The sequence below is a fragment of the Aspergillus lentulus genome (genome assembly GCF_001445615.1).
Source record: "Aspergillus lentulus DNA, contig: Alt09, strain: IFM 54703, whole genome shotgun sequence".
NCBI classification, from domain to species: domain Eukaryota; kingdom Fungi; phylum Ascomycota; class Eurotiomycetes; order Eurotiales; family Aspergillaceae; genus Aspergillus; species Aspergillus lentulus.
The window spans coordinates 956,701-970,873 of record NW_028322117.1 but is presented as its reverse complement, the minus strand read 5'-3'; the positions used below and the strand labels follow the sequence as shown (position 1 = coordinate 970,873).

Here is a 14,173-nt window from a genome sequence, read left to right as displayed (position 1 = left end):
GGAAGCTCAGAAGATGTAGACTCGACCTACGACTGACGGGAGCTGCAATACGGCAGACACGACTGGTCAATAGCCGGGAAGCCCCCTGAGAAGGTGAGAGGGCTGACTTGGGACCGTTGTACCATGACTATGGAGCTATCCTAAGGTAACATCTCAAGTAGTCCATAGATCTGAGGCGGGTGGGTTGCCCCAGGAGCACCAGGGCCAGTCAGAGGGGGGCGGTTGTGCTCCGTAACGCCATGAGCATTCTTTTTCCTCGTATCATCGGAGGTTTTGGATGATTGTCCTTCTAACCCTACTCCATCAGGTAGATCTTTCTACTACGGAGTCTACTTCCCACTGGGGAGTATACTACGAGCTGGTGTACCGGGTCTTGAGGATTACAGAATACAGATTACCTAGTTCCATATGCCTGGTCTTGCTGCCTTGCATGATGAGCATTAGGGTTATTGTGTAGAGGTTGTCTGACCAGGGCTGTCATGCGTATTTAGCCAAATATCCCATCCCTTCATTACCTCTTTCCCTCTTCTATATCATTATTTTTATTATTATGATGGAAGATAGTCTGCTGATAACTGAACATCGTATTGTACCCTGTAAGAAGGGATTCTATTGGCGGAGAAATAGCGTCCGGCAGTGGAGGCGGAAACCCGGGGAAATTCAGCCGGAGACAAAAGATGCATCGTTGCATTTGCCGTCGATGGGATAACAGACACAAAGAAGAAGAGGAAGAAGAAGAAGAAGAATCATTTGGAGAATGTTACTCTCCGATGACTAGTGAGATTGTTGAGTCTCTAACTCGTCTCCTTCCTCGGGATCTTGCCTGCTTCTTGCTGCTTTCTTGCTTCTATCAGGGGTAGTAATCTTCGTACTGTCAGTCCGATACAACCATCGACTACGGCGTTGCCGGTCGGTTTCCAGCGTCCTGGCACTGGTGGATGATACCCTGACCTTGACCTGGATCCTGCTCAGATCCTATCCTATCCTATCCTGTCCTGTTCGATCCTTATTCTCCCTTCTGTCCTAGACTACACTATCCCTCTCTCTATCATTTCTCCTTTTTTATCTTGCTCGACTATTTGATATATTTGATACCCGTTCGCCCTCGTTTCTCCGGGTAATAACCTACCCTACCTGCCGACCTACATCGACAGTGATCAACATTAAAGGCTAAACTCCCTCTTGTGTGGGTTTTACCCCAGAGTGCCATTGCCAGCAGAACAGCATCACAGTGGGCTACAAGTCTTATCTTTATTTTATGAATGATACCGTCATATCATCTGTCCGAGACTTTCAACTGCTGTCGTTTATTCATTGGACTTGGACCAACTATGAACTGAGCAGTCTTTCTGCCCATGCAATGAGATGATGCAGACAGCCATTCATCAGCCCATGGCGATGACCATTCTTGCTGATACCACTCCTTCTGTTACCAACAATAGCACCAGCGCCCCGTCGCCTGTCAATGGTGCTCATCCCCCATTGTCGACTCCTGTCTCGGCCAATGCAGCCGTTGCCGCTCCCCAGTCTGTCCCCGCGGATCCTCCGAGGACGGTGGTGGTAGTGTACGGGTCTGGCCAGGACACCATTGTGCACTTGGTCGCCGAGGTTCTGGGCAAACCATGGACCACGGAAACGTCGCTGTCCTCCCTGGTGAAGGGCAGTAATGCCGTGGTGGTGGGGATCCTGGCCGCCGAGCTGGCGCGCAGTCTCGACGAATGCGACCCGTCTACTTTGATCGTGATCAACACGCACTGTGTCGATGACGGCTCGTCGCCGGACGAGCCGCTCACCGACCGCTGCGACTATGAGTTTCTGTACTCGCACAGCCCGTTTCTGCGGCGTGATCTGACGCGCTTTCTGTCCTTGATCCTGGGCCAGACGCGGCCGCATGAGGACCTCAAGGCCAAGACCCGCACCAACTTCATCTCGACGACGTTCCCCGATGTGCATGCGGCGCTGCCGAACCTGGACATCCTGTCTGTCGGATCGGACGCGGTGGAGATCCGGGTGGATCTGCTGGTCGAGCCGTCGCCGCAGGGGGTCGCCAGCCCCGTGCCGAGCCTGCGGTACGTGGGCCAGCAGGTGATGCTGCTGCGGCAGCACACGGAGCTGCCGATCATCTTCACGACGCGCTGCACCAAGGAGAACGGCAAGTTCCCGATGGACGATCCGATGCTGTTCTACCGGTACCTGCGGCGGGCGATCCAGTGGGGGTGCGAGTACATTGACGTGGAGCTGTGGCTGCCCGAGGAGATCCGGCGGCGGCTGGCCGAGCAAAAGGGCCACAGCGTGATCATGTCGGCGTTCCATGACTTCTCGGGCACGTGGAAGTGGACGTCGCCCGAGGCGGCGCGCATCTTCGCGGAGAGCGCGCGGTACGCGGATATCGTCAAGATGATCGCCATGGTCCACACGATCGAGGCCAACTACGAGCTGGAGTACTTCCGGTCGACGGTCAAGGCGCGCGGGGCGGCGGTCCCGCTGCTGTCGGCGGTCAACATGGGCCAGATGGGCCAGCTGTCGCGCGCGCTCAACACGGTCTTCTCGCCCATCACGCATCCGCTGCTACCGATGATCGCCGCGCCGGGCCAGCTGACCGCGGCCGAAATCAACGAGGCCATGCACATCATGGGCGCCCTGCCGAAGCGCGATCTGTACGTGATTGGGTCGTTCCGCGCGACGCCGCAGTCCATGTTCATGGAGAAGTGCTTTAATGAGCTGAGTCTGCCGCACACGCTGACGTCCATCGACCGCGGCCCCAAGGGGACGATCGAAGGGGTGATCACGCAGCCCAGCTTCGGCGGCGCCTCGGTCAACCCACCTATCTCGGCTGCGACGTCGTACATTCCCGCTGTCAGCGAGGCCGCACGGGCGATCGGTTTGGTGGATACAATTGTCGTGGGGGAGTCGGGACCGCAGTCGCAATCGCAGCCGGGGTCGGGACCACAGTCACAACCAGGATCGGGGACGAGAACGCTAATTGGAGAGAACGCCACATGGAAAGGGATCCGGGCGACGCTGACACGCGACTACGTGCCATCAGCCTATCGGGGCCGGGCGGCGATTATCCTGGCAGGCTCGGAGAGCGATGCATCCGCAGCGATCTATGCGCTACGCAGTCTCGGGGTGGGATCGATCTACACAGTGGGATTCCGCGCGACAGGTCCGCTAGCGGCGGGACTGGAGCCCTTTACCTCGATCCAGTCAGTAAAGCTGGTAGAGCAGCCGTTCGTGATGGTGTCGGCGCTGCCGCCGGAGAAGTCGCTGCTGGTGCAGCCGCTGCTGCGACACTACCGGAGCAACGGGCGCACGTCACCGCGATCGACGCGGGGCAAAGTGTACCTGGATCTGACGGCGAGTTCGGGGGAGCGCAAGGGAGATCCGGTGGGTGTGGCGGTGAGTGCGGGCTGGACGGCGTACGGGATCGACGAGGTGACGGCGTGGACAACGGTGGAGACGATGCGGCTGCTGGTGGGACAGAATGTGCCGTTTGATTTTGTGCGGATGGCTTCGGGGAGGATTTATTAGATGTATTGCATTACATTCTTCGTTGGATCTGAATCTACGAGTCGCATCTACAACCTATCTTCAATCTATCTACAGTCTATCGTAGTGGCGATGCTGTCTTGGACTCTTGGCTGGGCTCTGGATGGACTCTGGATGGACTCTGGAGTAGTAATGTGGGGACCCCGGTATGGGTAAGGTAACAACCGGTATTCGGAGAGTGGCCGGTATTTTTGGCTGCGCGTTTAGGCATCTTAGCCCTGACCCTGACTTAGCCATAGTTAATTGTATTCACATGTAGAGTACGGAGTACCGGGAGTAGAGCTAAGACTATTCGGCATGGTACCTTGTCGATCGGAGACACTTCTGCAAAGAGGAAAGAGACTTGTGTGACAAGTGATGCAGAGAGAGTCAAGACATTATGGACATGGTTTATCTAGTGATGCTAGTCAAATGGCTGAAGAATCGAGTCAGGGGAATGATGACCTGCAGATACTGACCTCGTGTCTCTTGTCTCCTGCGTACTGCGGACTGCATATGGACTAGATCTTGGAGGTCCGTCTCGAATGGAGTAAAAGGCCAGTGGGCCACAGGACGGCACTTCGGTCCGTGATGGAGAGAGAGCGATTAATCTATTCTGTGGAAGCGAGGTCAGATTGACCAGCCGATGAAGAAATGATCGACTTCCCCGGATTCTGCGGTCTCTGCTTTGGGTGGTGTGTGTGTACTCTGTAGAGAGTATCTAGACTCTGAGACTTGTAAACTCCCCGCACTCCGGTGGCACAGAATAATTATCATCATCTCCGTCTCCAGGCTAAAGACCCAAGCTAAGTGGTCCTGAACTACTTTAGCTGTCTCTGGCTGAATCATGGATCTAACCGGGAATCGTCTCTGGTCCGACACTAGACAATCCTCCGTCTCTCCATCTCCAGATTCCCCACTCCCTGGCCGTTCTCTTCTCATGCTTCGTATTTCTTCCTTCTTCTTGCTTGCTACCACTAGTCGACTACTGCAGACTTGTCTATGATCTTCATCCCTGTCTTAGTTTTTGCTTTTCGCTTTAAACTACCGAAGTCTTGAAAGCCTTGGACTGAATCCTTCCTGATTCTGATCCTGATCGTGCGTTTTGGAGTCGGCCACTTTAATTTAACTGATCCTCATCCTTTTTCCTCTTTCTTCTCTTACTCCTCGCTCTCTTCCCTCCGCTTCCTTTTTCCCTTTCTTCTCTGCTGTCTCAGTCTTCCCAATGTCTTGACCAATCTCTTTTCTCTGTATCTATTCGATCTATCATTCAAAAATCATCATGTCGTCGGTTATTTCTCGCCCCGCTGTCAGTATCGACCGGCTCACTCCGCGCCGAGTCACTGCCGAACCGCGCGAGTCCATGAACTGCAAATCATGTCGAAAGCGAAAGGTGAGTTGTCCTCTCCTGTCTAAAAGAGTCAATTCTAATTTGTAGATCAAATGCAATCGTATGCGTCCTAGCTGTGAAGCATGCAAGGTCTTTCAATGCCCATGCGTCTACGGTATCTCGCCTCATACCTTCCCGTCCCTGTCATGTACCCTACTAACCGTCGTAGATGCCGTCCCCAAAAAGCGCGGCCCTAAAACAGACGTCCTCGAAGCTCTGCTCAAGCGTGTCGACGGTCTCGAGAAACGTCTGCAGGATGAAAACAAAAATCCCATCTCGCCCACCTCCCCCGTCGAGCCCGACAAGGAACCTCCTGATCCGTCCGCCTCGATGCATTCTCTCGGCCGCGCATCCATCTCCAGCGCATCCACTACCAACGTGCCCCCATCCGAACCGTTTCCACGACCCTTCTCCTTTCCCTCGCAGCCGTCGCCTCCCGTGCATCACTTTGTCCTGCCGGATTCCATGTTGGATGCGTACTTTGCCCGCATCCATGGCAAACCCTACTTCATCCTGGACGAGTCAGTGACTCGGCAGAGTCATCAGATGGGGCAATTGCCTGCCGCGTTGGCCATGGCCATCTACGCCATTACCTTGCGGTTTGTTTTGTTGTTCCCTGCATCTAGTTCGGTACTGACCATTGCAGATATACGAGCTCGCCCAACACCCCCGAGCAGTCCCTGCGGATGGCCCTGGATTATGCTCTGCAGGCCCGACGCATGGTGGATGTCGATCAACCGACCATGGATGGGCTGCAGGCCCTGCTTCTACTCTCGCAGACATACTTTGCCCATGGTCTGGGCAAAAAGGCCTATATGACTTTCAGTATGCAACCAATCGCCTCGTGAAAGAACAGCATGTTGATTGACTGTACAGCCAACTGTGCCTCCATGGCCATTGCTCTGGACCTCTACCGCGAGCCCGCGAAGAGTCTACCCGCGGCGGAACGCGAGATGCGCCGCCGGCTCTTCTGGGCCGTCTACATCATGGACCGCTTCCTCACCTGCGGCTCGAAACGGCCCGGCCTCATCGCCGACCACTCCATCGTCCTGCGGCTTCCCGCTTGGTCCCCGCATGCGGCCGGACTCAACGTCGAAGGGGAGCTCTTCAACACCGTCGGCCCCAACATCCAGTACTCGAGCGACCCGCGCCGTAAACCTGGGGCCACCGCCTTGCTCATCGACATCACCCGCATTCTGGGGATCACCAACCGCTACCTGGCCGCCGGTGGCGTCAAGGGCGATTCACACTTCCCCTGGCACTCGCTGTCCAACCTGTCCAAAATCCGTCAGGAACTGGACATCTGGGCTACCGGTACCCAGGACGTTTTTGCTTCGGTGGAAGCCCTGTTTGGCCATCCCGAGAGCTCCATCCTGCTGCTGAGCAAGCTGATCTATCATCTCGTCCACTGTCTGATCTACCGCCCGTTCCTGCCGATCGACCTGGTGGAGCTGCGCGGCACCGGCCAGCACCAGTCCTGGCAGATCGAGGCCACGAACTTGTGCTTTTCGCACTCCAACGCCATCGCCGAGCTCGTTGAGCTGGCCCGCAATTCCCCCCTGATCGAATGGCCCGCCTTTGTGGGGTACTGCGTCTGCACGGCGGGAACGGTCCACGTGCACGGCGTGCACTACAAGGGCCGCGAGGGCGAGGTGTTTTCGTCCAGTGCCGAGTTCCTTACTCGTGAGATGCACCAGCTGACCTGGCTGGGGTCCTACTGGGCTGGTGTCCAGCATCAGCGCGAGATGCTGCAGACCATCTATACCTGCCACGCCGAGCTGGTCCGCACTTTGGCCACGAGTCCCATGCGCTTTTCGCCCGTCTTCCACCTGGAAGACTTTTTGGATCGGTATCCTGGGCTGACGGCCGACGGGTCGCACGTGCGCCTGGTGGATATGGATGATACGTAGGTTTGCCCTCTCCTTGCTCTGACGCCAGTATGATCTGACTCTTGTAGCCCCCAATTGGACCCATACTACCGACCCATGACCGCATATCCCATTTACCATAACCAACCGCCCCGCGCGCCCGTCACCCTTCCATCGAACCATAGCCCGTCGCCGCGCCGCGGCTCGCACAGCACCACCAGCACGGCGACCAAGCCGCCTGGCGTCTCGTCCCCATCGCTCACCTTTCAATCCTCGCAGCATCCCCAGCCCTCGCCGCAGCTACAATCTACGTTCACGCTCGGCAACACCGACTTGACCCATCCTTCTGCCTCGGATGCCAGCAACGGTCATCACCATCCCCACTCCAATCTTCACCACAACCACAACCACAATCACAATCACAACCACAGCTTCTCCCCACCACCCCCGTCAGCCATGTTCGGCTTCTCGCCGCCCGCCTTCCTGACAGAGTCCCTGCACGTGGCGCCCACTCCGCCCTCGCACCCGCAGTACGCCACCTTCCCCTTCGACAGCAGCAGCAGCAACAACCATCAAAACCACACCGGCCAAACGATCATGACACCCGGCGCGCAGTCCCAGGCCAGTTCGTCACATACTGCCGGCGCCGGCGGCGGCGGCAGCAGCGAGGCAGGGTCCATCGAGAAAGATCCCTTCCTGAGTCTGCTGGAGCAGTTGGCGGAGAACGAGCAGAATTCCGCAGGAGGCCCCAGCGAGCTAGATTTCTTCCTGGGTGGGGTGGATGTCGAGGTCGGTGAGAAGGAGTAGTTGCCAGCTGCCTGGTTGCACCTCTGGTATTGTGAAACACAATGGTGTATATATGATGCATAACGAATGATACCCAATATCAATTATTTTATCAACCAGCCATTCCCATATCGATAAGATAACCGTCATACGTCATCGACTACCACACCACACCACACCACACCACACCACACCACCAGATATCTATCTACATCAACCTCAACAACCCAAGACAATATGATACAAAAAAAAAAACCAACATGAAATGAACACCAGTAAACATCAGAAATGTCCAGCCCAACTGAATCATGGCCCTCCCTCCTCACCACCGCAAAACACACCCCACGAACATCAACACCAAAACCCGACCTCCCTTCCCCAGAGCAACAATCCCTCATTGACTCCCTGCGGTCTCTCCCTCTCACGAACCAGTCCCCAGATGCAGAGCAATCTGAGTTAAAAGCAGCCATCGCCGATATTCTATCCGAGTACGAGGACGAAAACGAGTCCTCCGCCCCAAGCGAGAATGAAAAACAACAATGGGAAAATTTCCACGCCTTCCTAGCATTCATCACCAAGGAGCGAATCGTCCGATTAGAAGATGTGGGCATTCATATTCTGAGGGTTGCGCTGGAGAGGGGTGAGCAGCACCATTATCACCACCGCCATCAGCGGCAGCAGGGTATTACAGGGACTGGTGTTGGTGCGCCTCCAGGGACTGGAAAACGCAAAAAGATGGCTGTTTTCGTCTCCTGTGCGGCCATCTGGGCGTTGATCATGGGGGAGGAACTATGGGAAAGGAGGCATGAGACTGAAGAGTTTCCCGTGGGATTATCCCTGTCGCCTCCGCAGCGGGAGTCTGGTGCTGGTGCTGGTGCTGCGGGGGAGACGGCGGCCACTGTCTCTAAAAGCCGCTGGCAGATGTGGATTGATCGTTTCCAGTTTCTGAGTCTGGCTGAAGACCTGGACATCAAGACTAGGGAATTGGCTGCCGAGGCGGCCGCCGTGATGCGTCGGGCGACTTAGCTCGCTATATACGAGTGGTATCATTTCCATGTATATACATCTGATACATCTGTCTATGCATACATCAACCGAATCTGATTCCATCGCTGGGATCCCATTGCCCCGGCTGTCCTCGGCTGTTCCCTCCCCCGAACCGGATCCCCATCTCTGGTGACCACATGCCAGGCGTCGGGACCGCGGGCGGTGCCACCGGCGCTCGAGTCGGTTGCGGCGCCGTCAGCGGTTCTTCCGGTGGTCGTGATGGTTGATGGACCTGAACGGGCGGCTGAACAGGTGCTGGAGGTGACGATAGTTGTGGTGGCTGCGGCTGCGGCTGCGGCTGCTGCCGGAGGTGAGGTTGCGAGATATTCAACGAAGCCATCGCTGCAGCACTTGCAATATCACTATATCCATCAGTATCACACCTAAAACAAGTGACAATAAAAATACCTTTCTAGTTGACTCGCCTCCATGCGGCGCTGGTGCACAAACGCCTTGCAGTCATCCCGGAACCTCCCCACAATCTTGGCCAGATCGTTGTAGAACTTCCGGCCCACTTCAATGTTCGAGATGATCTCCTTGTACTTCAAATACCCGTTCTCCAGCTCCTGCAGCGCCTTCTCCCGCTCCTTGGTCGATGCATCTCCAGTGTGCGCCCGGGTGAACGCCCGGTTGGCTTCACGCACCTGCGCCGCAATCTGGTCCTGATCATGCTCCTCCTGCGCAACCATCTCCAGGTCCGTGTCGTACAAATGAAGCTGCTCCTCGAACAGATCCTCAAATTGGCTTGCCTGGATCGGCTGCATGGGAAACTCCCGCTCCAACCGCGCAGTCTCCTTCAAAAGCGCCTGCGTGATATCATCCGCCCGGGCCTTCTCCTTCAACGCCTGCGCTCGCCGCTTCCTTCGGCTCTCCAACCGACTCACTTCGCTCAGGCATCCCCGCAGCCGGATCAACTCCCGCTCCACCTCAGGCGGGATTGCAGCCCGTCGGCTGCTGGGAACGTACATCTCCAGGTCGCGGTTGGTGCCTGTGAGCACCCGAAAGACCGCCTCCGAGTCCCGTAGTTTCTGCTCCACAAGATTGTCGCTGCTTTGCGCCGATGTAAAATACCCGCTGATCTCGCTCGACGTCGTGTACAGTTTCGGCGCTGCCGCCTCGGACGTCTGCCGGGTCCATCGATCAGTTCCGTATTTCCGCCGCGACGCATCATCCTCCGCCTTTTCGGCCGCCAGTAGCTCTACCCCCTCATTGTAGACCGCCTTGTCATTGGCCTTGACCTTAGCTATATCTTCAAGCGACCTCCGCAGTCGGTGCAGCCCCTCCTGCTGCCGCATCTCCTCAGCGTGAGCCACCAGCGTCGGAGGCAGTCCAAGCGGCTTTTCAAGCGCCTGCAATGACCCTGGCAAGTTCAGCGATGATAGCAAACTAATAAAGTCAGCATAATTCCACTAAAGCGTTGCGTAATTGCCAATACGTACTCCCGTAGTTTGTCTGTCATGGTCTCCAACTCCCCAATAATCCTCTCGTTGACCAGCCGGTCGCGGCGGTCCGAGTAGATACTGGCCGCAATATGGACTGCATATGGCACCAAGTTGGCAAACAGCGGCTGCCCCAGAGGCCCGTTCTCCCCCAGCATGGATATCGCATCCGTCACCTGAGATGGCGCCTTGGCCGCAACCATACACGCGCGGTCGATGATCTTGAGCTCCGACTTGGGCGGCACAGGGTTGAGATAGATGACATCGTTGTCTTTGGTCGCCCGCTTAAGGTCCTCCGACACACGGCTCTTCAGCCCATTGAGATCTCCTAGCACGGCCCGGTTTATCCAGCGAGACTCCTTGAGCGCCTCGTTGACGCATGCTTCGCTATCCCGCAGCCGCGCCACTTCCTCACCGTACTTGCGCTTCTCCAGGCAATCCAGCGACTGCCGGTATTGCGCTGCGGCCGCAAAATGATGGTGCTTGGCCGTCATGTGGTGGATCCACTCAGGACTGATCGCGTTGGACTTGACCGCGTAGTCGCCGGCCTCGGCGTAAAAGTCAGAAACCTTGGCCGCCAGCCGGGCGATCGATGCATCCTTCAGACCGTCCTTGACGGCCTTCTGCCAAAAGCACTCCTGTGCTTGGGCGAGGAGAAGTTGCTCCAAACTCTGCAGGGTCATTTCATCCATATCCTCGGGCGGGGCCGTTCGCAGGTCGGGCAGGATATCGGCTCGTAGGTGCAGGAGAACCCCGGCAGACTGGCAAAAGTAATTGCATGCCTGCTTGAGTCCGTCGGAAGTCGTCCGGTTAACCGAAAAGGCTAGCTGGGAGTATAGCGCGGCAAGATTGAAAAGGATGTTGGCCAATTCGAAGCGAAGGTTATTCTGTGAAACTTGGCGACTGTCAGTGCTCATCCGGAGTCATCCTTGGTATACCGGTAATCACATACTAGGTCTTGTTGTATTGAATCCAAAGGCAGGATACCATGGAAATTCCACCCCCACCTATAGCACTCATTCAGCAAGCTGTACGCGCAAAGAGCTTGTTCCAGTACACTCACATCCACCGGAAACTTCCCACCCAGCCATTTCAGTTGCGCCGAATACGTGACTAGTCGACTGATCCCGCTGACATGGGGCTCCTGGACATTAATCGCCTCATTTCGCAAACGGTCGATGATCAAGAGATCGTCTGCGAACATATCCGGTCGCTGGTCATATTTGGACGAAATGTACTGGGTGATCGCATCGGACAAGGAAACGGCATGGGAGCGCCGAAATGGAACCTGAAGGATATTTCTAAGCAAACCATCAGTAAACACATCATTGAAACGGTTTCAACAGCACGTACGATGTCATTGTGGTGGTTGAGGCATGGGAAGCGTCGCAGACAAAGTGGTCGCCGTTGGGAACTTTTTGTTGACAGCGAGACGCCCAACCCCGCCTGCCTTGGCCTGGCAACGGATGACGTCCTTCTGCCTGAGGCATCGATCCATTAATATTTAGGGTGTAGATTTTGGCATCATTGATTCATCCTGATATTTGCTAGGAGCTTCTAGCTCATGTATTTATGTACTCGAAACATAAGCCCAAACCATGCAAGAAATACAATGCATATCCCAGTGCGCCAAGGACCAGCTCCGTTGTTTGCAAAAAAAAAAAAAAAAAAAAATCAACAATGCAGTTTCCGCTAGCCCTCCAGCTGGTTGATCCGCATCTTAATGTATTCGAACATACTCAGGAGAATCATATTGTTGACTCCCGTACGAATAAGAATGATCGATAGACCTTTGTACATACTCGACTTGGAGACGGCCGCTGATGCCTCGCCCACCTCCTTAGACTTGCCAAGCAGCACGCTCTGGGCACGGGTCTTGCGAGTATCAAGCGGATAGGTCTGGCAAAGGTTAGCAATTGACCGTTTTCATTAGAGAAGAAGTGTCTTACACAGAACCAAGGCACGGTGCTACAAATGGCACCGGCAATCATCGGACCTCCAAAAGGAGACTTGTCCGGTCCCAGTTCCTTTGCCGCGACCTGTTTGACAGTTTCATAGACGCTAAAATACAGACCGGATCCAATTGTATCGCGCATCGCATGGAGATGGAAGCCCGTGTACAGGCCGCGAAATCCATAACGGCGAACAATCTGCCTGATCGCCTCGATTGTGCCGAGGCGTGGTTTGTTGCGCAGAGATGGGTCCCGCACCGCATCGGGAGACGCCTGGGAACGATGAGAGACCAAGACGGATGTCTGTACAACATTCTTGGCCAGCTCAAAGGGACCTTACAGAATCAGCAATTGTGGCGGTTGGATTCAATCACGAAACTCACATGCAAGCGGAGAGGTGATCAGGCCTGCAATGAAGCCCGCGGTAGTAAAGGTCAAAAGAGTGGACACAGTGGGACTGCTGCCTGGCGTGTTGTAGGTTGCCAGAGGAGACTCGCCGGTAATTCTCTCGACAAACTCGGAGATGCGGTGTTTGGCTACGTTGTACGTGGAGAAATTCACGACACGGACCGCGGTGACACTTGCCAGAGGAGGCAGAGCTCCTGCATTTCGAACATTAGACCCGTCGATTGCGTAGATCTCAAGAGCGGTGTCAACCTACCAGCGACGTAGCCCCGGGGTCCCTCGGTACGCCAAAGGTAGCGAACACATTGGAAGACGTTTTGGAAGTTGTGTCTGTTCCGGAGTCAATTCTGCCAGCTCCCTTCTTGCAGTGAATTTGCGAAAAGAAATAACATACGTTTGCATACGGGTCTTGATATTCTCCAAGGGAGTCTTCAGGAAGACCAGACATATCAGCATCCATCCCGCTATGTCAGCACTCGATAATCCACACTTACCACAGAGAGAGTCGCGCAGATTGTCGAAGTCGCCGACGCCACCTGGGTTTTGTATTTCTTCAAGAGTTTGTTGCGTGTGGCATCATCCATAATCCAGGTGTTATCCGCTCGCATTCTGACAGTGGAAGGTTGTGGAGGTGAAGACACAAAGGGCGCATGTTCAGTGTGTTTGTCCAAAGTCATCCCTGAAAGTTGCCCATCTGGGGCAGAAGGTAGAGGAGTTCTGCTACAATTGATTGCTTAGTCGGCAGAAGTCAAGTGCGACGCGGAAACATCCAATATCGTGAGCAGTAGGCTGGGGAACCCTATGGAACGCAAAGCGGTCTCTCAGGGTGCGAGCAGACCGTTCAGCGTCCCACAATTGTCCATGAAGCGGACTGAAACAGCCCCTGTATATGATCTTGCTTTCGTCTTTGAGGAGAGCCAGGGGCTAGGATGACCGGCAATGGAGGACAGCAACTGGCAGAGCTCTGGCGACAATGGTGATTCAGGAAATCTTGGCCTGTCTACGGCATTCAAAAGCTTCGAACTGACGAGGCAATTCGATCGCACTATACCATAGCAGAGACAGAGCTTCAATCAGCAAGTCTGCATCAGCATTTTCTCGTTTCTGCGAGCAGAAGAAAAATCCCGGAACTTGCATGGGGGACCATAATCAAGCACTTACCTCGTGTGAAGTCGATGTCTCCTCTTCAGTGGAAATACCAGTTAAAACGGTCACCACTTGACAGAGTATGAAGAGGAGAGATCGCTAGAAGGACAAACAGACAGCCAGACTACGACCCATGAACTGAGTTGATTACTCCCACCAGCGACTAGCCTAGTTCAAAGTCCGAACAGCAACTAAACCTCAGAATTCGGGCAGGCATGTGGGCCGTCCTGCGGTGGTGGATCACGGACTTCTCGAAATGGCTTAGGGGCTCTGGCTCAGTGACGTCGTCGTGAAGCATCCAGTGCGCCCGTCTGGAGGAGTCGGACTGCATGTAATGAAGAAGGGGTATAATGGCCGGGCTACAGGGTCGCTTGCAGATCAATTCTTTCCTGCTCCTGCTTGAGAAGATACTCTACAATATACCAGCTGTTAAGCTTGAGCTATGGGCATAATTGCAGCTGAGCATTTCGTAGCTCTTAGGGAAATATCTATAAAAGCACTAACTCACTATGGAGTAGCTACTAGCTACCTAAGGTAAGTATCGTCCCCAATTCCCTGGCAGACTAACCAGTTATCATGCAGGACTGTACTCAAGAATCGATGTGGCGGTCG

The 14,173-nt window shown here is 55.0% G+C and overlaps 4 protein-coding genes across 4 annotated transcripts; 3 read left to right on the top strand and 1 right to left on the bottom strand.

Annotated features, from left to right (window-relative positions):
• Positions 1–1,398: 1,398 nt before the first annotated feature.
• ALT_5139 (type I 3-dehydroquinate dehydratase) lies at positions 1,399–3,531 on the top strand (the record flags this gene model as incomplete). The annotated part of the gene is made up of 1 exon (XM_033555434.2): positions 1,399–3,531. One exon carries the CDS (start codon positions 1,399–1,401, stop codon positions 3,529–3,531), a length of 2,133 nt encoding a protein of 710 aa, XP_033411325.2.
• Positions 3,532–4,810: 1,279 nt separating this feature from the next.
• Positions 4,811–7,593, top strand: ALT_5138 (transcription factor domain-containing protein; the record flags this gene model as incomplete). Its single annotated transcript, XM_089599869.1, has 6 exons — positions 4,811–4,921; positions 4,967–4,979; positions 5,088–5,517; positions 5,565–5,743; positions 5,795–6,824; positions 6,876–7,593. 6 exons carry the CDS (start codon positions 4,811–4,813, stop codon positions 7,591–7,593), a joined length of 2,481 nt encoding a protein of 826 aa, XP_089455746.1.
• Positions 7,594–7,860: 267 nt separating this feature from the next.
• On the top strand, positions 7,861–8,598 carry ALT_5137 (DUF3632 domain-containing protein; the record flags this gene model as incomplete). Its single annotated transcript, XM_033555436.2, has 1 exon — positions 7,861–8,598. One exon carries the CDS (start codon positions 7,861–7,863, stop codon positions 8,596–8,598), a length of 738 nt encoding a protein of 245 aa, XP_033411327.2.
• Positions 8,599–8,662: 64 nt separating this feature from the next.
• Positions 8,663–13,023, bottom strand: ALT_5136 (putative pH signal transduction protein PalA; the record flags this gene model as incomplete). Its single annotated transcript, XM_033555438.2, has 12 exons — positions 8,663–8,981; positions 9,028–10,005; positions 10,059–10,953; positions 11,011–11,065; positions 11,122–11,359; positions 11,412–11,514; positions 11,798–11,957; positions 12,008–12,345; positions 12,394–12,612; positions 12,672–12,745; positions 12,810–12,844; positions 12,910–13,023. 12 exons carry the CDS (start codon positions 13,021–13,023, stop codon positions 8,663–8,665), a joined length of 3,528 nt encoding a protein of 1,175 aa, XP_033411329.2.
• Between the last annotated feature and the right edge of the window lie 1,150 nt (positions 13,024–14,173).